We start from the raw sequence: 26,248 nt of genomic DNA on the forward strand, positions 1-26,248 counted from the left end.
ATCCCGGCGACTTATCCAACTTGATGCTTTCCAAAAGCTCCAGCATATCCTCTTTCTTAACATCTACATGCTCAAGTTTTTCAGTCTGCTGCAAGTCATCACTACAATCAGCAACATCCTTTTCCATCGTGAATACTGAAGTAACATATTCATTAAGTACCTCTGTTATTTCCTCCGGTTCCATATATACTCTCTCCACTGTCAAACGTGATAGGTCCTGTTCTTTCACGTCTTATCCTCTTGCTCTTCACATACTTGTAGAAGGCCTTGGGGTTTTTCTTAATCCTGCCGGCCAAGGCTTTCTCATGGCCCCTTCTGGCTCTCCTAATTTCCTTCTTAAGCTCCTTCCTGTTAGCCTTCTAATCTTCTAGATCTCTAACATCACCTAGCTCTTTGAACTTTTTGTAAGCTATTCTTTTCTTCTTGACTAGATTTATTAAAGCCTTTGTACACCACGGTTCCTGTACCCTACCATAACTTCCTTGTCTCATTGGATCGTACCTATGCAGACTTCCACACAAATATCCCCTGAACATTTGCCACATTTCTTCCGTACTTTTCCCTGAGAGCATCTGTTTCCAAATTAATCCTCCAATTTACTGCCTGACAGCCTTATAATTCCCCTTACTCCAATTAAACGCTTTTCTAACTTGTCTGTTCCTATCTCCCTCTAATGCTATTGTAAAGTAGATAGAATGATGATCACTATCCCCAAAATGCTCTCCCACTGAGAGATCTGACACCTGACCAGGTTCATTTCCCAATACCAAATCAAGTACAGCCTCTCCTCTTGTAGGCTTATCTACATATTGTGTCAAGAAACTTTCCTGAACATACCGAACAAACGCCACCCCATCTGAAACACTTGCTCTAGGGAGATGCCAATCGATATTTGGGAAACTAAAATCTCCCATCACGACAACTTTGTTATTATTACACCTTTCCAGGATTTGTTTTCCTATCTGCTCCTTGATACCCCCGTTACTATTGGGTGGCCTATAAAAATTACCCAGTAAAGTTATTGACCCCTTCTTTCTCCTAACCTCCACCCACAGAGACTCCGTAGACAATTCCTCCATGGCGTCCACCTTTCCTGCAGCCATGACACTATCTCTGATCAACAGTGCCACGCCTCCACCTCTTTTGCCTCCCTCCTTGTCCTTTCTGAAACATCTAAAACCCAGCACCTGAAGTAACCATTCCTGTCCCTATGCCATCTAAGTCTCTGCAATGGCCACCACATCATATCTCCAAGTACTGATCCACGCTCTAAGCTCATCCGCTTTGTTCACAACACTCCTTGCGTTAAAATAGACACATCTCAAACCTTCAGTCTGAGAGCGTCCCTTCTGTATCACCTGCCTATTCTCTACAAGCTTTCTCTATTTGTGAGACAACCTCCTCTTCCCCAGTCTCCCTGCAGTTCGGTTCCCACCCCCCAATAATCCAGTTTAAACTCTCCCCACTAGCCTTATCAAACCCTCCCGCCAGGATATTGGTCCCCCTGAGATTTAAGTGCATCTCATCCTTTTTGTACAGGTCACACCTGCCCCAAAAGAGGTCCCAATGATCCAGAAATCGGAATCCCTGCCCCCTGCTCCAATCCCTCAGCCACGCATATATCCTCCACCATATTCTATTCCTATACTCACTGTCATGTGGCACAGGCAGTAATCTCGAGATTACTACCTTTGCAGTCCTGTTTCTCAACTTCTTTCCTAACTCCCTGTAGTCTTTTTTCAGAACCTCTTCCCTTTTCCTACCTACGTCATTGGTACCAATATGTGCCACGACCTCTGGCGGTTCTCCCTCCCACTGCAGGATAACTTGACACGATCTGAAACATCCCGGACCCTGGCACCTGGGAGGCAAACTATCATCCGAGTTTCTTTCCTGCGTCCACAGAATCGCCTGTCTGACCCCCTAACTATTAAGTCTCCTATCACTGCTGCCATCCTCTTCCTTTCCGACCCTTTTGAGCCACAGGGCCATACTCTGTGACAGAGGCACGGCCACTGTCGCTTCTCCCAGGTAGGCTGCCCCCCCCCCCAACAGTACTCAAACAGGAGTACTTATTTTCGAGGGGTATAGCCACAGGGGTACTCTCTAGTACCTGACTCTTCCCCTTCTACTTCCTGACTGTGACCCACTTGTCTGTCTCCCGCGGCCCCGGTGTGACCACCTGCCTATAACTCCTTTCTATCACCTCCTCGCTCTGCCTGACCAAGCAAAGGTCATCGAGCTGTATCTCCAGTTCCCTAACTCGGTCCCTTAGGAGATGCAGCTCGACACACCTGGTGCAGATATGGCCGTCCGGGAGGCTGGGAGACTCCAGGCCCTCCCACACCTGACACCGAGAACAGAAAACTGGCCTCACACTCATACTACTTCCTTCCCGCAATTAACACAGGTAAACCTACCTCGCCTCTTCCAGTTACCTCCTAAGCCCGTTGAGCCAAAGCCCTATCACTCTGCCGCCTCTCACTCTGCTTCCCGCTGGATATAGCGGTCTTCTTTTGAAACCTTTCGCGCTCTGCTGGCTGACGTCATGGGCCTACGCAGTCTCGCCTCTCTTTTACGCCGAGTAAACAACAAGCTCTTTTTCTTTTCTTACTCACTCATTCGAATTTCATTATTTACCCAATTGTTCCTGCGTAGTTAGCGGTCTGTTTACTTACTTGGTTTGTTTATTTGTTTGTTTATTTCGTTTTTCAGTCAGTTCCTGGATAAATATCCTATTAATACCAAATCGATTATTTTCTATATTTATACAGTGTGTGGGCAGCTGTGATTAGTTCTGATTGACATCAAGGTCGCCGCAATCACCGCGAAGCGAAGGCCTACTCTTGTGCCCGGCTATTCTAAGGTAACATACACTGCGTTTTTGATCGTCTTTCAAATGGTATATATTATTTTACGTGACGGCGAAGTTTATTAGGCCGTGGGTGACAGATTTATTGTGTTAGGGCGTCGAAGGAAATAGAGAAACTTACATGGCCATGTAAAACAGCTAAGGGACATCTTAATGACTCTTCATCCTCGCTCGCAGCTGTCAGAATAGCATTGTCCTCGTCTGCACCGTTGTCGTTCTATTGTGAGTCACTGAATCACTGAGAGGTAACAAACCTGCGAGAGATAGGGTGGAGATGTCACCCATACCTTACATAAAAGGCATTTGTGCACGCGCGCATAAGAGAAAGACAGACAGAGTGTCAGTGTGTGTGTGTGTGAGGGGGGGGGAGAGAGAAAGAGAGAGAGGGGGAGAGAGAAAGAGAGAGAGAGAGAGAGATTGAAAGAGAGAGTTAAAGGCAGACAGGCAGACAGACAGAGAGTATGTGAGAGAGTGCGTGACGGAGAGAGAGAAGAGACAGACACAGACAGAGAATGAAAGACACACAGACGGACAGACAAAGCGGTGTGGGGAGTGGAAAGCGAACAGAAAGCCTCACATAAAAGCGAATACACAAAATCACAGACACCCCACACACAGACCTAAACAGGCGCGTGTACATACATGCCCTCTTCTCATACAGCCACTTGCACACACACGTGCTTAACCACACATTCACACACATTTACCAACACAGCTGCATTTGCACAGCCCAACGTGGACGTAATCGCACCAGCGCAAGCAAACATGGTCAAGTGCACACTCACTCACATGCAGCCAGAGCCAGGGACAAACATATTCTGCCACACGCTTACATATGGGAAAGCACTGTCGTGCAAACACACGGAAACGCTGGCACATACATACTGGCAATAATAATAAAAAATGCGGTATTATACGTATTCACTGAACATTTTCTCTCTCTCTCTCCACCCACCCCCCGCGCCCCCCCCCCCCGAATTTCTCTTTCTCTATTCTTTCTCTTACCTTCCCTTTCCCTCGCTCACTCACACAAGGACATACAGGAGGAAGGAGAATGCAACCAAACATTGCCTTTATGTTTTTTCGCTCTTCCTCGCCTTCTCTCTCCCTCCCGCTCCCTCCCTTTCTCCCTCTCCCCCTTCCCCTCTCCCTCTCTCCCTCCTTTCCTCTTCTTTTCTCCTCTCTCTTTCAATTTCTCCCTCACTGAACCATCCCGCTGGCAACGCGGAAGGGGAAGGCTGATAATTTTAAACGAGCGGTGTGCCCAGTATTCGGTCTCTTACCTCCAGCAATATCAGCTTCGTGTTTCTTTCCCAGAAATCAGCGACACAGTAACGTGCTGAACAGACGAAGATGGAAAAACAGAGAGGAGGAGGTTTCCAAAAATTGCCATTCAGATTTTTATCTAAGCACTCTGCTGCACGCCTCATCAGCAAATGCATCGAAAAGGGTAAATATAAATAGTTGTGGGACTGACTGCCAGTAAGTTACCATGAAAAATCTTCGACAAGGACGCATGGGAGTCATTAACTGAAACGGTGTTTCCTGAGATCATTAACTGCGGGTGTTATACCCAGACAAGTTAGACTCTTCAGCCAATAACCGGGACATTTTGGACGCAACAGGAAGCGTGTTGTACCCTGATATGAGCTAGTCACCGCAAGCTGTGGTTCATGAAAGTAAATTAACTCCAAGTCGTACACCTGCTTCAAAAGCACTGTTTCTTTATCCTCCCACTGACAATTAAATATTCAAACAAAATACATTATCAAAATCCATGCTGTACGGCTCACCACATACAACAAGTAAATACTAAGAAATACGATAGAATCAAAGAAAGACAGCCATAACAGGACAACAAAGAACCATTATGCAAACATTTTATAACTACAAAACAAGAAGAAGAATGAATAAGTAGATAGATAGATAACTAAATAGATACATGAATAAATAAATAGACAAATACAAAATGATAGATAGATATAGATAGGTAGATAGATAGATAGATAGATAGATAGATAGATAGATAGATAAAGTAATATCGGGAACTTGAGATGAAGACCCTTGAAAGTGAGTCCATGTGCTGTGGGAACAATTCAGTGATGGGAAACGTGAAGTTAAGTGGAAGGTATCCCCTCTGATTTAAGAGCATTATTGGCTGAGGGATAATAGCTTTTTCTAAACCTGATGGATCCCGAGGTACCTCCTTCGCCCAAGTGTTCTCCACCAATCCTACCGCGTCACTCCTCGCTTTAAGAACTTCCATCAAATCTCCTGTCGGACATCTCCAGAAACAAAAGTTCCGGTCTCCTTAATCTATCTTTTAACCATGGTCCTTCATCGCAGGACTGGCTCCCGTAAATCTTCTTTGTGAATTATTCTGTTCATGTCTTTGCTTCCTTCCTATAATGCGGCGACCAGAATTGCGTTCAATATTCCATTGAGTCAGAGAGTTATGTACACGTTGCATTTCTACCACTAGAGACAACGTCTTAACATCTCACCTACCATGGCCTTTAAAAGATTTGAATCATGTCATTCCGCATTCCTGGTTGATTTATTTCATAGTCATATGTATCGGTGCACCGTAAAACGACTTACATGCCGTTCATCGATTTATTAAAACAGTGCATTGACAGTAGTAAATGTAAAACAGCAAAGTGCGAAATCAACAGGTATAGAGAAAGTTCACTGCAAGTAACACATCAGGGGACGCATTGTCCATCTCATCGTATTAGATAAGAGTTCAAATGTTTTATAACAGTGCGATAGGAGCAGGCTTTGATCCTGTGGCAAGTGTTTGCAGTTTATTGGATTTTCTGACATATCGGAGAAGAAGAGAGAATGTCCTCAGTGGGCGGAATGGTTGATTATGTTGACTGCGTTACATGGAGAGTTAGGAATGTAGGTAGTCCATGGAGGGAAGCCTAGTTCACGTTATGTGCTGAGCTGTGTCCACAACTCCCTGCAGCTTCTTGCGGTCACAGGCAGAGAAATTGCCATACCAAGCTGAGATGCATCTGGGTAGGATACTTCCTTTGTTGCGTCGATATACGTAAATTAAAGAGAATCAAAAAGAAGATTCAAAGTTTATTTAGTCTCCTGATGAAGTAGAGGTGTTGCTGATCTTCCTTGGGCGAGGTCGGATCAAGACAGGCCATTGATGATATTCACTCCAAGGAACGTAAAGCTCACAGCCCTCTTTCGTCTTCACCGCTGTTGATGTAAATAGGAGCATATACACGCCGCATCGCCTTCTAAGGTCCATGGCCTTCTCTTTGTCTTGCTGACATTGATGGAAAGATTGTTGTTATATTGTCATCTCTATCAACAATCTGGGTGATACTGTAGTATACTGGATCAGCAAATTTGTGGATGCTACCAAAATTGGGTGTAGTGGGTTTAGCAAGGAAGGCTGTCAAAACTTGCAACGGGATCTGAACCAAGTTCGAAAAAGTGGGCTGAAAATAGCAGATGGAATTTAATACAGACAAGTGAGAAGTGTCGCGCTTTGGGAGGACAAACCAGGGTAGGGCATACACGGTGAGAGGCAGGGCACTGAGTACGGTAAAACAGAGCGATCTGAAAATGCAGACCTATAATTCCTCGAAAGTGGAGTGACAGGTAGATATGGTCATAAAGAGAGCTATTGCACATTTGCCTTCATAACTCGAAGTATTGAGTACAAGAGTTTGGATATTATATTGAAGTTGCATACGCTGGAGAGGCCTAATTTATACAGTATTGTGTGCATCTCTGGTCACTTACCTACAGGAAAGACGTTAATAAGATTTTAAGTGAGAAGAAAAAAATTACAAGGATGCTTCCAGACTTGAGCACCTGAGTTATAGGGACCGGTTGGATAGGTTAGGACTTTATCCCATGAAACGTAGGAGAATGAGGAGAGATTTGAAACAACATCATAAGGAGTATAGATAGGGTAAACACAAGCAGGTATTTTTCACTGTGGTTGGGTGTGACTAGAAAGGCCGGTCATGGGCTAAGCATGAAAGGTGATTTGTTCAAGGAGAATCTGATGGGAACTACACTCAGAGGATGATGAGAGGATGCAACGAGTGCTAGCGTACTGTGGGGGATGCGGGTTGTATTTCAACAGTGAAGAGAAATTTCGATAGGTATATGGATGGGAGCAGCACGTAATGCTCTGCTCTGGGTGAAGGTCGGTGTACGGCACGGAGTCGATGGGACGAGGTCATGATTCTGTGTTGTATTGCTCTGTGACTCTGTGGCACTGTGTTACTAGTCGCTCAATCTCCTTCCTGCACTCCAATTTATCATTGTTTGAGATATGGCCCGCAGTAGTAGTATCATCTGCAAACCTGTAGATGGAGTTAGAACAGGATCTGGCCAAGCAGGGTATAGGGAGTATATAGAGCGTAGAGTAAGGAGCTGAGAGCGCACAACTGAGGGACACTATTATTAAAGGTAAGAGCAGAGGTGATGTCGCTGACTATCCTTACTGATTGCGGTCTGTTGGTAAGGAAGTCAAAAATTCAGCCGCAAAAGGTGTTGTTGAGACTCAGGCCTTGGATTTGGTGATGAGTTTACTTGAAGTTATGGTACCGAAGGCGGAGCTATAGTCAATATGCAGCAATGTCGTTACGAGACTGTCATAGGTAACTTTGTTGACCAGAAGTGAACGAACCGTCAGAGCGATGGCCTCTGTCGTGGACCTGCTTCAGCGGTAGGCGAGTTGCAGTTGGTCGAGGTTCTCGGAGAGGCTGAAGTTACTGCGTTCCACGACCACCTTCGATACAGCGATGGTAATGGTCTTTCTAAAACAAATGTGAAACTTAGTCTGAAGCAGGGAGAGGTCAAAATCTCCCTAAGTATCCCTGCCAGTCGATCTGCAGGGGATCTAAGGGCATAGCCATGGGCCAGGTGTTTTCCGTTGATTCATTTCCCTGACGTCAGCTCTTATGTCTGCAATGGTAACTGTAGGTTCTGGTGCATTATCAGAGTGGCTGGTAACATACCGATTCCCTTCTGTTCAAAAAGACAGGGTCACCTGTTATTAATGTTGACGTCCTGGATTCAGCAGGGTGTGGAACTCCCGGTGCACCAGTGGTTTCCTGGTTTTGGAACACCCGGATTGACCTATTTGGTGCACAGTCCCTAACACATATCCTGGTAGAATATATGTGACCATAAGGCCATAAAACATGGGAACAGGATTGGGCAGTTGTCTGAGAGCCGAATCAGGGAGCAGCTGGAACACAGAAAAGCAGAATATCAGAGAAGCGGGATCTCAGAGATCAGAATCACAGAGAAGCATCATCTCAGAGGAGCAGATTCTCAACAGGGAAGAACCTCAGAGAAGCAGAATCGCATAGAAGGTGAATCTCGGTGAAGCTGGATCACAGAGAAGCTAAAGATCAAAGAAGCAAAATCTCAAAAGAGCAGAATCTCAGTAATGCAGATTCAGAGAAAATCAGAAGCACGGTAAAGTAGAACCTCTGAGATGCAGAATATCAGAGAGAAATAATCTCAGAGAAGCAGAATCACAGAAAAACAGCTCAGAGTTTGCAATTTTACCTGTTATACCACTTCTTCTTTTCCACATATCCACCACGTTCTGTGAGAGAATATTGCTTCTTCATTTTCCACTACCTTCTCTGCTATGGTCCGGTCCGTGAAGACCATATTCCGGTTCATGGTCCAGTCCATGGACTCCGGACTCCGGGTCTTCCAGCTGTCCCTTGTTTTGGTTGAGTTAATCATAGCACCTGATTCTCATCTTGGGGCTTAGAATATAAGTAGCCTTGGAGTTGAGTGTGGGCTGCTGGTTTGTCTTGTCAAGATTCCCTGGGAGCAACCTGCTGGTGGAAGGCTAGAGCGACCACTTTCCATCTTTAGGCTGCGTTAGTGAAGCATCGCCTCATGGAATCTTGCTGTCAGTAGTCGGAGCTGTCTTTGTTTTATGGATTCGGCCATTTCCTGGGCCAGCTGAGGGGCCGTCAGCCACTCCGAGCTAGGTAGGGATCCAGCTGTTTCTGTAGCCAGCTGAGGTTGCTGGCTGTAACTGCGACTCGGAGCAACCCCGAAGCAGAGATGGAACTGTCTGTCGTTCTTTGGTGTTTGTCTCTTCTTGTCCTCCCCTCCGTGGGGTAAGTCAGGCCGTTCTTCCGTTGGCCTGTGGGGGGACCTGTCCTGTCTTGTCTTTGCCTCTGTTGGGTAAGTCCGGCCGTTCTGCCATTACCCAACAGGTGGACCTGTCCCACCTTGGTGTAGAGATAAAGTTGAGTCCCGGCTTGTCTATGGATGAGTCCCGCCTCTTTGTCTACGTACTGCCCTGTCTCATGTTGGTGTTGAGTTAAAGATGAGTCCCGTCTTTGCGAAGGATAAGTCCCAGCTCTATGATGATGTACAGTTCCCAGTCTGTCTCCGAGCTCCAGCCTTCGAGTTATCGGCTTCCGCATTCCAAGACCCAAGACCCCTGCCTGCAGCCGCAAGACCCAAGACCCAAGACCCATGCCTGCAGCCGCAAGACCCAAGAACCCAGCGTCAAGCCTCAAGACTCAAGACCCCAGCCATATCCTGTCCTTGCCTGGTTCTGGGTTCGAGCCCGAGGCAACGCCCAGGTTCTGGGTCCTTGTCCAGTCTCGGAGCCCAAGCTCAGGCTTCTCGTGCATAGTTCCTAGTCCGGGTTCCCTGTCTTGTCATGTCCTAGACCAAGTCTGTGTTCTTGACCCTGCTCCTTGTATGCATCCTGCAACGTCGCTACTCTAGTCAAGTCCTGTTCCTTGTACTTCAGTGTCTGTGTCTTGCATTTGGGTCCGCCATCAACGCCCCCCCCCCGCCCCCGTGACAATCTTATGTCTTTTTTGCCCTTTCAATTTACCTTGTGTACTCTTGCATCCCATGTACTCCTGAAACCATTAACTTGAACCCAGCTGTCTAAACCTGGAAAGTACCTCTTTTTTTCCCTTGACCAGAGTCTCAGTCTCTCCCATGAAGCAGCCGATCCTGATGCCAAATTGAACTACCTATCACCCTGTATATCATCCATATCACCCCATTACTTTAAGATTCATGTGTCTATCTAAATCCTCTTAAATTCTATTACACTACCTGCTTCCACTACTACCCCTGGTAACAATTCCAGGCATCTACCACTCCCTGCATAAAGGGCTGTGCTTCGCTACGCACCCCACCACCAACAACTCTAAAGATGTCCCCTTGTGCTTAATATTTCTACCCTGTGGAAAAGCCTTTGTCTACCTACCCTATCTATGCCCCTCATAATTTTAAAGATTGAAAATTCAAGTTTATTTGTCAGCCTGCAGCGACCCCACACACTCCGGCGCCAACATTGTGTTGGACAGAAAGAATAACAGTCAGTGACTGTAAATTATAGGTGGTGATTTTGTGAGCGTGCCCTGGCATCCTCCATTTTGTGAACTGTTTCAAATTGATTTCCTGCTCTGGGATAATATAATCAGAGCAATGGAATGCGGATGCAGTTTTCAGCTAATGACATGCTAAACCTGAGACCATTCTCAGACAAGTAGCTATTTATTCTGTAAGTGGCAGGCTTGCAGGTGGAATTGGAGGAAGCTCAGTGTATGGGTCACCTGGTCTCATTGCTTTGCACCAGTCAAGAGTTGAAAATAAGAAAGGAAATGAGGGAGGGCAAAAAACCTTAGAACAATGCTGGTTATAGCCCTGGATCAGAACCAGTAACTGTTACTACCCCTCAACCATCAGCTTCGTGAATAAAAGGGGATAACTACACTCACTTGCCTTATCAATGAAATTTTCTTACTACCAGCAATCTAACTTTATAGACTCTTTATCTCATTATCACATGTTATCGTTATTTATTGCTATTTATTTGTATTTACATTTGCACAGTTTGTTCTCTTCTGCACTCTGGTTGATCTTTTATTGATCTTGTAATAGTTACTATCCTATAGATTTGGTCGGTATGCACACAGAAAAATAAATCTCAGGGTTCAATATGGACAGCTATTTTATATATTGATAATAAAATTTACTTTGAATCATCTCGACTTCCTACCCGCAGCATTCTGTGCGTTCTTTGCATCGAAAACACCCTCTGCAGTCTCAATCCTGATGCAGGGTAGCGTAATGCAATTGGTAGAAACTTACATAATTCACACATTGAGTTGGGTTTCACTTTAAGAGGCCGGTTGGAACTGATGCCATATTACGTGAAGTTGTGTTACCCACGCTCTTTCTGTGCAATGTTCAGAGAACAATAAATGAGTTGTTACAGATTTTTCTTAAACATAAAACGCCTTATAGAGCATAGAACATAGAAGAGTGCAGCAAAGGAATAGGCCGTTCGGCCCATAATGTTGTGCAGACCATCTAAAAAGCAAATCAGAAACACCCAAACACTAATCCCTCCGTCCTACACTATGTTTATATCCCTCCATTTTCTTTACATCCATGTGCCTATCGAAACACCTCTTTAAAGCCTCTAACATATTCGCCCCGATCACCATACCAAACAGCGCATTCCAGGCATCCATGACTCAATGAGTAACAAACCTACCCCTCACATACCCCTCGAACATATCCCCTCTCACCTTCAATATATGCCCTCTAGTATTTGACATTTCCACCCTGGCACACAGCCACTCAGTCTATGACTCTAATAATCTTGTAAACCTCTATCAGTTCTCCCATCAGCCTCCAACAACAGAGAAAACTCAAGTTTATCCAGCCTCTCCTAATAGCACATGCCCTCTAAACCAGGCAGCATCCTGATAAATATCCTCTTTTGCCCAATGGTTTCTGCGGCTCGCGGGGCACTCCTCGTGAATGTGGACAGCTAGAAGCATCAGTAAATATAGCTGTTAATGCATTTTTTCTTTAGACATATTGTACAAGAATGTCATTGAAGCTATCGAGCCCAAGTCAGTCCACACAGCAATCTCGTCTCCCTACTCATATTCCCTGTAATTGATTCTCCCTTCATCCACTTTCTCTCATATGCTACCATGAATTATACACTTCAATTTGAAATATTAGCTGTTAAACGTTAACCCTGTTTCTTTTCCCACATGGCATGACCTTTATTTACTTGTACTACAGTAATTTGTTTAGAGATACAGCGTGGAACAGGCCCACTGAGCCGGACTGTCCAGCGACCCACCTATTGTCCTAACCTGATCACAGGAAATTTTACAATGACCAATTAAACTTCTATTGTCTTTGGAATGTTGGACGGCCCGAGCTCTAACAGCGTCGCGCTAACCTATACGCTATCGTGGTGCCCCATGGCCTGATGGGCGTATTAGTTTTTCTCTATGTTCATTTTAAACTTGGACTATTTAATTCTGTTTCTCCCTTCTGGTATTGTCTGACATGCCGATCGCGTGCAGCATCATTTGTGTTTGTTTGTTTGTTTGTTTACTTATCTATCTAGCTATTTATTTATTCAGTTACCTCCTTCCTTGCTCAATCAGTTACTTGTATATTATTGACTTATTTATGGATTTACTGATACAGCGTGAAACAGGCCCTCCCGGCCCAGCAACCCAACGATTTAACCCTAGCCTAATCACTGGGCAAGTTACAATAACCAAGTAGCCTACTCTTTGGACTATGGGAGGAAACCGCCGCACTTGTAGCAAACACACGCGCGCACGAGATGAATATACAAACCTTCTTACAGATGACCTCGGAACTGAAATCCGAACTCCGACCCGCTGAGATGTAATAGCGTAGCGCTAACCGCTGCGCTACTGTGTCACCCGTGGATTTTGGACACCAATCAACCACTCCTGAGTCTCTCTCCAGGGTTGTTGCCTGAACAGCTGAACATTTCTCACGTTCTCTCGTTTACCTTTGAATCATTGTCGTAAACAACTTCATCAACAAGGCCTATCAACTGCAATCATCGTAAAAATAAAAACACGCGGGAAATTGTTTCAATTCAAGTTGTTTTATTGATTATATTTTACGAGAAGAGCTGACAATTTGACAGGGAGAATCACACATGCCGCAGCCTTGGACCTAATGAAAAGTTACAGAGGTTAACTGTATCAAGGGAGAGGGGAGTCTTTTGCCGTGTGAGGATAACGCATACTTAGTAGCCACTTTATTAGGTACACCTGTACACCAGCTCGTTAATGCTAATATCTAAGCAGCCAATCGTGTGGCAGCAAGGCAATGCATAAGAGCATACAAACATTGTCAAAAGGTTCCGACCAAACATCAGAATAGGAAGAAATGTGGTCTAAGTGACTTTGACTGTGGAATAATTGTTGGTGCCAGACGGGATGACTTGAGTATCTCAGAAACCGCTGCTCTCATGGGACCTTCACGCACAGCAGTCTCGGGAATAGGGGTTCCCAGCCTATGATCCACAGACCCTCCGGTTAATGGTCGGGTCCATTGCATTAAAAGGATTGGGAACATCTGCTCTAGAGATTACGGAGCATGTTGCAGGAAACAAAAACAACGCCTTGTTAATGAGAGCGGTCAGGGGAGATTAGCCAGGTTGGTACAAGCTGACAGAAATGCGACTGTAGCTCATATAACAACGAATTGCAACAGTAGTGTGCAGAAGATCATCTCTGAATGTAAAACACGTCAAACATTGAAGTGGATGTGCTACAGCAGCAGAAAACCACAGCGGATTCTACTTCTGTGCCTTATAAAGTGGCGATTCAGTGTACATCTTCACGTTCCAAAAGCACTCGTAAACATCGATGCCTTGGAATCCTTGGCACGATAATAGATACAGAAATAATGTCAGCATTACTGTGGATAGATGCGCGGAAGAGATGGCCTCGAAACAGTTACACTTGTCTCACCCACAAGGTGCGCAATGATTCGATTGTAATCTTAAAAAACCCACTTCCGGTTAATTCTACGTATCGGCCTGAAATTTTTGGGTAAATATAATGAAAATGTGGGAATAATCCGAATTCACTGCATTTACTGATGAGAACATTGCTCAATTACCCTGAAATTTTTCTGGAAAAAAAATTGACGTTGTTAATCTGCAACGCGGACTGCCCATGTTATCTAACGAGTCGTTTCACGTGGCTTCTGGAGAATATACTCCAGCAGCCGAAGGCTCTACTGTATGGACCGCTAATTTTACACACCGCCCAACATTTGATGGACGTCCTGCCCAGACCAATCCAACGAGCACAACGCTTTAGCCTGTCGTAGCCCTATTACAAACCGGCATCTCTTCAAATAACGAAACCCGGGTTCATTTGCTTTTGCAGCGGAATACCCAAACATCATGAGAATTCGAGAGGGGTAACTGTAGATTCACGGGGATATTGGGTGTGTTCGGGGTTTTCGTGTATGAGGGAATAAAGGACAGGCTAGTTCAGCTCATTAGAGTGGATCAAGCCAGGTGCGATAGGATAGTGTGGAATATTTCCTAATACCACAGGCGACCAAAACCAAAGTGTATCGTTTCAAGGCTACTTGTAGAATATTTAGAAGCAATCTGAAGACGAATTTCATTGCCCATATCCTAAGTGCAATCGGAACTGTAGGCGGAGACACTCCAAATATTATCACACGAGCCCGCGGGTACATAGAAACGTCAGGTTCTCTGAAAAGATGTGAGTACGGATTGAGAATGACGTCCATTGGGATTCGTTCTTGGTTGGTGCAGCTGTAACGAAACCCAATTTCCCTTGAGATCAATAAAGTATGTCTATTTATCTGTCTATCTATCTATCTATCTATCTATCACGAACACCATGAGCCAGATGTTCTGAATCCATGTCTATTTCAATCCTGTATGACTTTCTGACAATATCTTGTTTTGCCATGAAACTGTAAACTCTGGCTTTAGACCATTGTTTTGGGAATGATTTCTTATGATCTACCTTGCAACATTAAACGGGTTAGAAATTCACAAGATCCATCGCATAAAGAAAATTGGGCTCGATTTGGGCAGCACGTAATGACGCATTTTGGCTATTTGCATCAAATTTTATTAATCTCAGATGTCGAATATGCTGCATATAAAGCCGTGCAACACTGGTAGCCCGACTTCGATCTCGGCATCTGGAGCTGACGATCTGCATGTGTGGGGCTTTGGCCTGTGGCTGAGTAGGCTGCTTTGATCTCTTCCTACGTTCAAAATACTTTCGAGTTTCTGGGTTAATTTCCGCTCTAATTTGACCCTGGTGTGCAGGTGAGTGGTGGAATCTGTGGGAGGGGGAGTTTCATAGGAGATTAAAGTGGAATTAGCGTAAATGGGTGATTGATGGTTAATGAAGACCATAGAGCCTTCTTCCTTGGGAAATAAAGGGATAGCAGGTGGATGAACTGTGACTCATCCCTAGGAGCTGACAGGGAGCCGAAGGGCCGAATAGAAGTCTTCTTTGTTGCGATAAGTACAAGGTGTCATATTTTGCACTAATCAAAATACAGAGTGCGCATGTAAATGGAAATTAAATTAGAATACGCACGAAGGGGTCCACAGAAGATGATTCTATAGATTTAAGAACAGTATAAAATATTTTGTCCCTGATCTTCTATTAGACAAATAAAATATTTTAAGGATATGTTTCATTCCAGTAAAATGTGGGATATGATAATACAGGCTCTGACACATGTGAGGCAGCAGCATTAACTACTGTGCCAACCCCATTCCAACCCTCTTTTCACACACACACACGAACACACTACTTGGGCCTTTTCCCTGTATCTAGCAAATTTGCTTCGAAACCCATCAAAAACAATATCAGACACTGGAAATCTGAAATGTAAACAGAACATATTGGAAATGCTGACATTTGAAGAGAAAGAGAAGAAGTCGGCGTTTCAGATGCCAAAAACCCTTCACTGGAACATCTGCAATTGTTACTGTTTCTGATTATATTTAAAGCATTTTCAGTCTCTTTTTAAAATCTCTTTTGCTATGTTGGGTGGTGTCTGCTGCCTTGAAATGTTAATTCAGCATCTATGCAGTTTGATGGAACTACTACACTTTGGCCAAGGTTCTAACTGGAGGGCCAATTTTCCTTCTAGGTAAGAAACTAGTCGAGACTATAAGATAGAGAGATGGTGCTTTGGTCAACACTTATCCCTCAGAAGCACTGATTGCTGCTGTCACAGATAGTTTGTTCATTGTCTGCTTTCTGTCTGATGGGATAAACTGCGTATAAATTAGCTCCTATCTTCTTTACCTTGCAAACGTGAATCCTCTTACAATTGCCAGTTGAGGTATTTAAGAACAAGCTATAAATATAAACTGTTGTTACTTTTTGCAGTTCTGCTCAAGGCATTGCAGGAATGATGTGGAAGTTTTGGGGAAGGAGTGGTAGTAGTCCATCAAATCTTGCCCGGATCCGAGATTATTAGTACTAAGGAGAAGTTAAGCGAACGTGGATTGTTTTCTCTGGATTATATATATATATATATATATTGCTCTGGGGAGACCGCTAAGGAATACATAAAACTATGAGAGGAAGAGATGGGGTAGGCGGCAAAAACAGGAGCTACAGGGAGGTAGTCACCCCTAGATTGCAGAAGGCGGGTAACTGGGTGACTGTCAGGAGAAGGAAAGGAAATGGGCAGCCAGTGCACAGTATCCCTGTGGTTGTTCTCCTCAACAATACCATTTTGGATCATGTTTAGGGGGACTACCTACCAGGAAGAAGCTGCAACGACCAGGTCTGTGGCACTCAGTCTGGGGCTGGGGCTCAGAAGAGAGGTGAAGAGGAATGCAGTAGTGATAGGAGATACTATATTCTATAGTTAGAGAAATAGAGATGTGATAGAGACACCTGGATTGCATATTGCCTCCCAGATATCACGGTCAGGAATGCCTCGGTTCGGGTCCACAAAATTCTGAAAGGGGAGGGTGACCAGCCAGAAATTTTTGTACATATTGACATAAAGGCAACAATAAAGTGGATGTGGCGAGGATGTTTCATATGGATAGGGAGTCGAAGACCAATGGATGCAGTCTCAGAATGAAAGGATGTCCTTTTAGAACTGAGATGAGTAGAAATTTCCTAAGACAGAGAGCAGTGAATCTGTAGAATTCTCTTTCCCAGAGGCAGCTGTAGAGGCCAAGTCATTGGGTATATTTAAAGCAAAGGTTGATAGATTAATGATTAGTAGAGTATGAAGGGATATGGGGAGAAGGCAGGAGATTGCGGATGAAAGGGAAATGGATCAGCCATGATAAAATGGTGGAGCAGACTGGATGGGGCAAATGGCCAAATTCTGCTCCTATATCTTTTGGTTTTATGGTCTTCTGGGTAGTAGATACTAGTTAAGGGGGAAAATTTCCTTTAGAGACGTTCAAGGAAATGTGCATACATTGACTGTAATATGGTACCAATAGATGTGATAGAAGCACATGTGTCATTTAAACAGGTAGGTACATAAATAGGGTGCACATGAAGAGATATAGACTTTGTGCAACAACATGGGATTCTTAATTTGGCATCATGGACACTGTGAGCCAAATATCCTGTTCCTGTGCGATATTACTCTATGTTTTAAAGGGTCTAGTTGAAATATTACCTGGAGCGTTGTGTAAATTTTGTTCTCCGTATCTGGATCTTCCAGCCGTATCAAACATATCATAAACAGATACAAGGGATAGATGGAGAAACAGAGTTACTGACATGGTTGCACACAGCAAGAAAAGAGAAACAAAGCAAATAAAGGTATATTAATGTTATAGCGACAAAAGGAAATAAAGATCAGAGCTTATACACATAAACACAGAAATTGAATGTTGGGAATAGCTTGACGGGAGAACGTTGGAGATGGCTGGACATAGAAAGATTGAAGCAGAGGCACATTTAGATTTGAACAAAAGTATATATGGAGGGGGATAAAGGGTTAGATCAACAGTTAGAGGGATTGCTGCATAGACACGTCAGCAGAGACGCAAGCAAAAATCAAGCCTGCAATAACAATGAAGACATGGGCCTAGGTAGAGGTGCAGTTCATGAAGCTGAGTGTGTTTGATGGACAAGAAAAGAGCTGGAGGTCGAGAACTGAAGGAAAGAGTAAGATGAGATACAATAGTGTTTCATACTGAGAGAAGATAAATAAACATAAACAGAAATATAAATATGTTACATTAGAATCAAGGAACATATAGTGATAATAAAAGAGATATAGAAGAAGTGTTTATATATGTGTAGGTCAGGAGATGGAAATATGAGTTTGGTAGATTATAACAAGCAGGAAACTAAAGATAAAAATAAGACGGGGAATAGAGACAGAGAGGTGGAGTTCCAATAAACAAAGATGATGGATACTAATATTCAGGAGATGGACACAGTGTTTATAGAAGTGAGGCAAAGCAGCATCGACTTCAGATTACTGAGGAGGGGATGTTTGCTATCCTGAGGCAAATCAGGGTGAATAAACCCCCAGGGCTTGATAAGGTCTCTCCTTGAGCCCCACTGGCCACAAGTGCAGAAACTGCCGGGTCCCCAAAAGAGATATTTAAATCATCCTTAGTGACGGGGGGGTATCAGAGGATTGCAGGATAGCCAATGTTATTCTGCAGTTTAAGTAAGGCTCTAAACATAAATTGGAAAATTATCAGCCAATTAGTCTGACATCAGTTGTAGGACAGTTAGTGGAAGGTATTCTAAGGGACTGGATATATAGGTAGTTGATTAAATATCTCTGCTTCATGCATGGTAAGTCATGTCTGGCCAATCTTATACAGCTTTTTGAGGAAGTTACAATGAAAGTGCATGATGGCAAGGCAGTGGATGTCGTCTACATGGCATTTGACAAGATTCCACATCGGAGCTTAGTCAAAAGGTTCAGTCCCTTGGCATTCAAAATGAGGTAGTAAATTAGATTAGACATTGGCTTTGCAGGAGGAGGCAGAGTGGTAGTAGGTGGTTACCCCACTGACTAGCAGCCTGGGACTAGTGGTGTGCTGCTGGTCTCTGGTTTGTACTTCTCAATGTTCTATGATAAGGAAGGAATATAAATGAAAGGTTTACAGAGATAAGTAGATGTACCAATGAAGATAGTTCACAAACTGAAAGAAATAATGAGTAATACGTATATAGATGAAATAGCAGATCGACAAGGAAATGTGAGAAAGGATGTGAGTGCAATAAGGAGTGTGCATATGACACTGAGATTATATGGATAGATTTGAAGGAATAAGGCTAATCAAATAGATTAAATGGAGATTAGGGAAATGTATTAATCATATTTCAATGCAAATGTAAAACTGCATAAGTTGCATGGATATTGAGGCACAGACAAAGAGATATAAGATAAAAATATAGAATTCCTACGGGCACATATGTAGAGTGAACGTGAATATATGTAGTGATTATAGATGTAGGGATGAAGATAGATAGATTCATAGATAGACAGACAGAGACAGAAAGAGAGATAGACACAGTTTAGAAATGGGAATAGCTGGGTAAGTACATAGGGAAGTCAATAACATAGACATGGACATTGATATGCAGGTAGTGAGACACAAATACAAGCGGACACAGAGAAACTGAGCTATTCAGACAGAATCTGAGAATGAAGCAGATAGGGTGAAAAGGTTGGGGAGTGAGAGACATAGAAACAAGTGGGGGCACAGAGAAGATAGGGGTAGTTAATGGGCTATAGCCAGAAAATGAGAAAAGGATAGAGATGTAGGTATAATTCAGATATAGATAGAGAACTCTCATGAAGTTTAACTAGAAATGGGCATATAGGTTGACATGAAGATTGTAATAAATGTACAAGTGGACTAGAAATATACAGATAAGATTAGTTAGGGAGATAAAGGTGGGTAGAGATGGGGATAGAGAGAGGTAGAAGGTAGAGGTAGAGTTAGAGATAGGTATTGAGAAAGAGATAGAGATAGGTATTGAGAAAGAGATAGAGATATAGAGATGGAAATAGATATAAATATAGAGATAGTTATAGAGATAGAGACTGAGGCAGAGATAGAGATAGGAATAGAGATATAGAGATACGCATAGAGATAGAAATAGAGATAGGGATAGAGAAATAAAGATACACATAGAGATATGCAAAGAGATAGTGATGGAGATACTGTAGAGACAGAGGTAGTGATAGAGGCAGAGAGAGGTACAGGTAGTGGAGGTAGAAATATAGATAAATTTGAAAGATTGATGTCTAATCCTAACGATACTTAATAAGAGACTGATATTGAGGTAGATGTGCACAGAAGAATGAATATTGAGTTGGGACACAGGGATAAATGTACAGGATGGGTCAGACAGGAAAATCTAGGTAGCGGGTGGGGGAATTATATGACAGGATGGAACCAGAAATTGATAAAGAGAGGGAAGAAGATGAGGTAGAAATGTGGATTAGTATGTAGGGAGGTCTAGACATTGGTATAGATACATCAGAAATTGGGCATTCAAGTATAGACAGAGTGAGAAACAGATGCAAGAAGAGAAATAGTTACAGGTGAAACAAATGGACAAAAAATTCAATATTGACAGAGACAGAAATAGGCAAGGATAATGAAATTGATGCAGAGATGCAGTTAGCAGAAGATATATAGAGACAGAGATATGGAAGTGATGTTGGTTGGGTGCAACTAAAGTAAAATATATATAGAGAAGTGGAGTTAGAGTAAGGTATGACCCAGCGATAGAGAAGGAGAAATAGTAAGAAACAAAGTCAATAGACATGGTAAATGGAGGAGATACAGAGACTGATAAGGAGATGAAGTTGGATATGGAATAGACATAGAAAGTGTGACAGGGATGGGAAATAGAAGCAAAAGTGGAGACAGGGAAAGAGATAGATATTGAGATAGGGCTAGACATAGAGGCAGTGATATGTATAGAGACTGAGATAGACATGGGAATTGATACAAAGAGATAGATATGGTCAGGTCCAAATGGATACAGCCAACTGAAGATATTTGGATAGAGAAATAGAGGTAGGTACAGAGATGAAGAAAGAGTGAAGAGATGAGAAAGATAGAAGGAAATAGATAAACACAGATTGAATTAGGAATGGAGATGGAGATATTGATCTAGACAACGATACCTAGAGAGGGAGATCGAGGTAAAGGCAGGTAGTTAAAATAAAGATATAGAAAGAGATACCGGTAAAGAAAAAAACATTCAGATAGTAAGTGATATACTACATACAAAGATAAAGATACAAAAAGTAGCGATAAATAAAATGATAAAGGCAGAGCTAAATTTAGTGATAGTGATCGTGATCAGTGGAAGATAAACATGGAGCTGGACACAGTGGCACATCAAAAGTAAATAGGGAAGGGGATAGGGATGGAATTGAAGATTCATATAGAAGAACGGAATGAGACAAGATGGTTTAAGTGAAATGGACATATTCAGCAAGAGCTATAGAAATGTAGAAAGAGTTTGACAAAGAGATAAGTAGATTCAGAAACAGATTGGTTAACACCTAGACGAGCTGGGGTAGAAATAAGCCTAGAGAATGAAACACGTATTGTGGTGGAGGCAGAGATGGAGACGTGAATGAAAGAAGACTCCTTACTAGAGATCGAGCTAATGAAACATTGCCACTGAGATAGATGCAGAGTTAAAGATAGTAAACAGGGTACATCTAAAGATGGAGAAAGCACTGAACAAAGATAGACATGTGATAGACTTCGAGGTGTAGATAGGAAGAGATATAGATAGGAGAGACAGAGCAACAGAGTACAAAGGTAGAGCTTAGATATTGATATGCAAAACTTGAAATGTCAAAAGCAAGTTGTGATACAGGTAGATATGTAGGTGGGACAACAATAGAGACAGAAATCTCTCCATACAGGCAGATACAGACAGAGATGGAGACAGAGGTAGAGATTGAGTTGGAGATGTCAATAGAGATGGAGATAGAGAAGGATATAGAGATAACAATGAATATACCATTTATTTGTATTTCTTTAGCAATCCATTGAGAAAGGATCTAGACATATTTATTCATAGTGGTGCAGATAGAGATTGACAGAAATTGAACTACAGATAAAAAGAACCAGGCAGATATTGATAGAGAAAAACGGTGACATAGTCAGAGATGTGAAGACAGAAGTAGACAGATAAAAAGATAGGGCAAGACGAAAGACCAAGAGGGGTACTCATATGGAGGCTGAGACAGAGACAGACATGGATATGGTGAAATAAAAATATTCAGAAAGACAAAGGTATAAAAACGAAGTCATAGAGACAGGGATGAAGAGATAGGGTATGATAAAGATAGAAATGCAAAAACAGAGATGAGGTCGAGATAGAGATGGAAGTGAAGGTCGAGATACATATGGGCAGAGATAGAGAGGTAGAAATAGAGTGAAAAAGAGATACATTGTTGAGACTAACCTCGGATACTGATATAGAACACTGAACTCTATCAATAGACATAGAGATAGAGCTGGAGATAGAAATAGCGATAGGGATAGCAATAGAGATAGAGATAGAGAGAATTAGAGCTACAGATAGAGGTAGAGATAGAGATAGAAATAGATAGAGGTAGAGGTAGAGTTAGATGGCGATAGAGTTAAAGAGAGATAGAGCTACAGATAGAGACAGAGATAGCGACAGAGGTAGAGGGAGAGATAGAGATAGGACTAGAAAGACAAAGGTAGAGATATGGAGAAATGAAATGGAGACATAGATAGAGATAAATCATGAGAGGTAAGGCAATCATGGATAAGAGCAAAAGCAGTGAAGGGGAGCAGAGCTACAGGGACAGCACGGCATGATGTAATGTAGATGAAGGTAGCAACTGAAATAAAGGAAAGTGTTCAGGAGGAAAGCTACATGGTGTGATATTAACTGTAGAGAGAGAGTGAGTGGGGTGGAGGAGAGGGGTAAAAGAGGGAAGAGGAGGGACAGCGCTCTGTCAGGTAGACAGAGTCAGAGATAGAGGATTCTATTGTTATACACTAAATGATATGTTGCAGACAGATATAGAGATATTTATGGAAGTAGACATAGAGCTGTAGACAGAGATAAAGGCAGAGTTAAAAATATAAATATTGATAGAGAATGGAGACAGAGATAGTCATGGAGGAAATGGAGAGAGATGGGTGAGGGAGGGAAGGCAACAAAATCGACAGTCAGGGACAAAATAGCATTATAAGCAGAAATATAGATAGAGGGTTTGATTCTGAACAAGAAGAGATGCTGATAGATCCACATATATAGAGATGAACTCAGAAACAAAGATAGTGATAAAATATAGAAGTAAAGATATTGAGGTAGAGTTAGAAACGTAGATACAGATGGAGTTATTAATACAGATGTAGACAGGGTCAGAGTAAGAGATGGAAAGAGAGATTGCAGAGAAAGATGCAGACTGAGATCAAGATGAATACAGAACCAGGTACGTGGAGAAGGGGATCAAGATAGAGACAGATAGACATAGACATAGAGATAAAGATAGGAAAATAGATGTGGAGATAATTGAAAATGGTGATGAAGAAAGAGAGACAGATCCAAAGATGGAAATGGGGCTGAAAGATGGAGCTAGACATAGTGACAGTCATTGAAAACAATAAAGCTGTAAAATAGCTAAATATCTAATGAGACACCAAGATACCATAGAGATATTTGTATACGGAGATAGCGATGTAAGTGGAGACAGGGAATCAAAATACAGCTGAAGATATTGATACTGATAGATTTAAAGATAGGGATTGAGATATGGATCAAGATAGGGATAGAAAGTGAGATAGAGATTTCGATAGATAGAGATTTAGACAGATAGATATAAATGCAGATGGGGATAGGGATAGAGGTACAGCGATATATGTATATATGTGTATCCATGAAAGCACAGATACAGATGTAGCTGGAGATTGGGGAAAGAGCAAACAATAACATGAAAATACAGATAAAGGCATGAAATGTGCTACAGATAGGTGCTGAGAAAGTGATAGTGTATTGGACACAGGGAGAGGGACAGAGATATATGCCATTATAAATTGATAGTAAGTTAGATTGAACGAGGGAACGAAAGAGTCAGAGAGTAAGATGGGGAGGTGAAAGAGCAAATAGACAGAGTGCAGGAGACAGATATATTCTGATATGGAAAGTGGTGGAGAGACATCGAAATCATAAAAATGTAGGAAAATTTCAAGAAGGATGTAAATGGAGACAAAAAAAAGCAGTGAAAAAGAAATAAAATAATTAGAAATGGAGACAGAAAAAGAAATAGAGATAGAAATAAAAGCAGAGGTAGGGAGCCAATAGTGAGAGCTCAACAGAGTCGGAGTTAAGAACACACTTATAGGCGGATGGAGAATTCAATTGTGCTAAAGAATTGAATAGAGATAGTAATAGCAACATAGATAGATAGTGAAATAGGTGTATATAAAGGTAGATTGAAAGAGAAAGAGGGAGAGAGAGTGAGGGGAACAGTACAAATAGAGAGCAGGGGATAGATATGATAAAGAATCCGATAGAGGGTAACATTGCAATAGCGGTAGAGGATGAGAGGGAGACAAATGAAAACAACAATAAGAAACAAGGATAGTTAGAAAGAGAGACAGAAAAAGAGATGAACATCAAGATAAGGCAGGAGAAGGAGCCAAAGAGCCAGATATCATGTGCGGGAGGGAGTGCTCAACAGAGAGTTAGGGTTAGGTTGACAGAGATGCTGAAAGGATAGAAACAAAGCACAGGGTGAGAGTTATATTCAGACATAGATACATAGAAATACTGATACAGACCAAAGTTGGCAGAGGTGGACATAAAGAAAGAGATAGAAATATAGTTACAGATGTAATAAAACAGATAGAAATAGTAGAAGGTAGAACTAGATAAAGATATATATAGAAAGAGAGAGAGAAAGTTAGAATTTGCAAGAAATAGTGAGAGAAGCAGAGATAGACAAAGACACACAATTAGACAGAGAGATAGAATTGGAGAGATAGTTAACGATAGGTATATAGTGATAGACTATGCATACAAATAGAGATAGATATGGGGTAGACATAAAGAGGAATATAGATATTGGTAGAGATATAGAAGTAATAGTAAAGATTGAAATATGAAAGATTGAAACAAAGATAGAGATATAGATAGAGAGAGATCCAGATAGAAATGAAGTTATGGACAGAGGTATGTATGGAGATAGAGAGCGCAATAGGTGCAGATGGAGAAAGAAATAGAGATAAAGATATAGATAGAGACACAGATATAGATAGAGAGAAAGAAAGAGATAGGGATAGAAATATCAAATTAGATAGAGAAGAGGCGACAGATAGAGATAGAAACAGAGTAGATATAGGAAGAGATAGCCATAGAGAGAGGGATAGACACAGAGTTGGAGATAGAGATAGCAATAGAGTTAGAGATAGAGAGAGATAAAAGTATAGAGAGACAAAGACAGAAAGATATAGCGATATAGATGCAAATAGAGAAACAATAAGAGATACTTACATATATATGGAGATATAGATTGAGATAGGATAGCGATAGAGATAGAGGTGAAGATGGAGATAGAGATAGAGATATAGATAGATGGATAGAATTAAAGAGATAGACAGATACCAATAGAGACAGAGAACAAGGTGGAGTTTGAGATAGAGGTAGGAAGATAGAGAGAGATATTAGAGATAGACAGAGGGATAGAGACAGTCAGAGATGGATATAGTGATATCAATAGAGATAGAGCGATATAGCGATAGATACAGTGATAGAGACAGAGAATATGATATAGAGTTAGAGATGGAGATTGAGGTAAAGATAGGAGGTAAACAGATAAAGATAGCGATAGAGATAGACTTACAAGTGAACATAGAGTAAGATATAGTGAAAGAAATATGGATAGATACAGAGAGAGATAGAATGAAAGAGAGATAGGGATGGGAACAGAGACAGGGAAGGAAATAAAGAGACATACGTGTAGAGATAGCCATAGAGATAGAGACAGAGATCGATATAGAGATAATGTGAGAGAACGTTATATAGAGTAATAGAATTTGAGACAAATATAGAGAGAATCATGGAGATAGAGACAGAGTTAGAGATTGAGATACCAATATTTATACATAGTGATATAGTGATAGAGTTAGAGAGGAAGATAGCGATAGGCATAGAGATAGAGAAAGTATAGAGATAGACAGAGACAGAGAAAAATATAAATGATATAGATGTAAAGCGAGAAACAGGTAGAGATACCGATATAGATAGATATAGAGATTGAGATAGGATAGTGATATAGATAGTTGGCGCTAGAGATAAATGAAGATGGCAATAGAAATAGAGACAGACATAGCAATAGAGATGGAGATAGTGATAGAGACAGAGATAGAGGTAGATATAGACCGAGGCATAGAATTAAAGAGATAGGGAGAGAGAGATGAATAGGGATAGAAAATATAATAGTTAGAGATAGAAGTAGAAAGCTAGAGAAAGATATCAGAGTTATATAGAGAGAGACAGA

At 42.0% G+C, this 26,248-nt stretch overlaps 1 protein-coding gene and 1 long non-coding RNA gene across 4 annotated transcripts in view; one reads left to right on the plus strand and one right to left on the minus strand.

Moving 5' to 3' along the window:
- LOC140190212 (Fc receptor-like protein 5) overlaps positions 1-4,392 on the minus strand; it is a 94,997-nt gene extending 90,605 nt beyond the window's left edge. For 2 of the 3 annotated variants that reach the window (XM_072246759.1, XM_072246757.1), the window contains exons 1-2: positions 4,156-4,391; positions 2,994-3,126 (exon numbers count right to left, since the gene is read on the minus strand). In XM_072246759.1, coding sequence (XP_072102860.1) covers positions 2,994-3,021 — 28 coding nt within the window. In that variant the 5' untranslated portion in view covers positions 3,022-3,126; positions 4,156-4,391. Of the gene's footprint in view, positions 1-2,993; positions 3,127-4,155 lie in introns of all 3 variants that reach the window. The other variant, XM_072246760.1, reaches the window with a different exon arrangement.
- The window catches only part of LOC140190214 (uncharacterized), an 80,911-nt gene that overhangs the window by 4,144 nt on the left and 50,519 nt on the right, over positions 1-26,248 (plus strand). Inside the window, exons 2-3 of the long non-coding RNA XR_011883555.1 lie at positions 2,775-2,866; positions 4,190-4,322. This is a non-coding gene — a long non-coding RNA (uncharacterized lncRNA). The remainder of the gene's footprint in view (positions 1-2,774; positions 2,867-4,189; positions 4,323-26,248) is intronic.

This window comes from Mobula birostris, chromosome 29 (genome assembly GCF_030028105.1).
Source record: "Mobula birostris isolate sMobBir1 chromosome 29, sMobBir1.hap1, whole genome shotgun sequence".
In the NCBI taxonomy this organism is placed as follows: Eukaryota; Metazoa; Chordata; class Chondrichthyes; order Myliobatiformes; family Myliobatidae; genus Mobula; species Mobula birostris.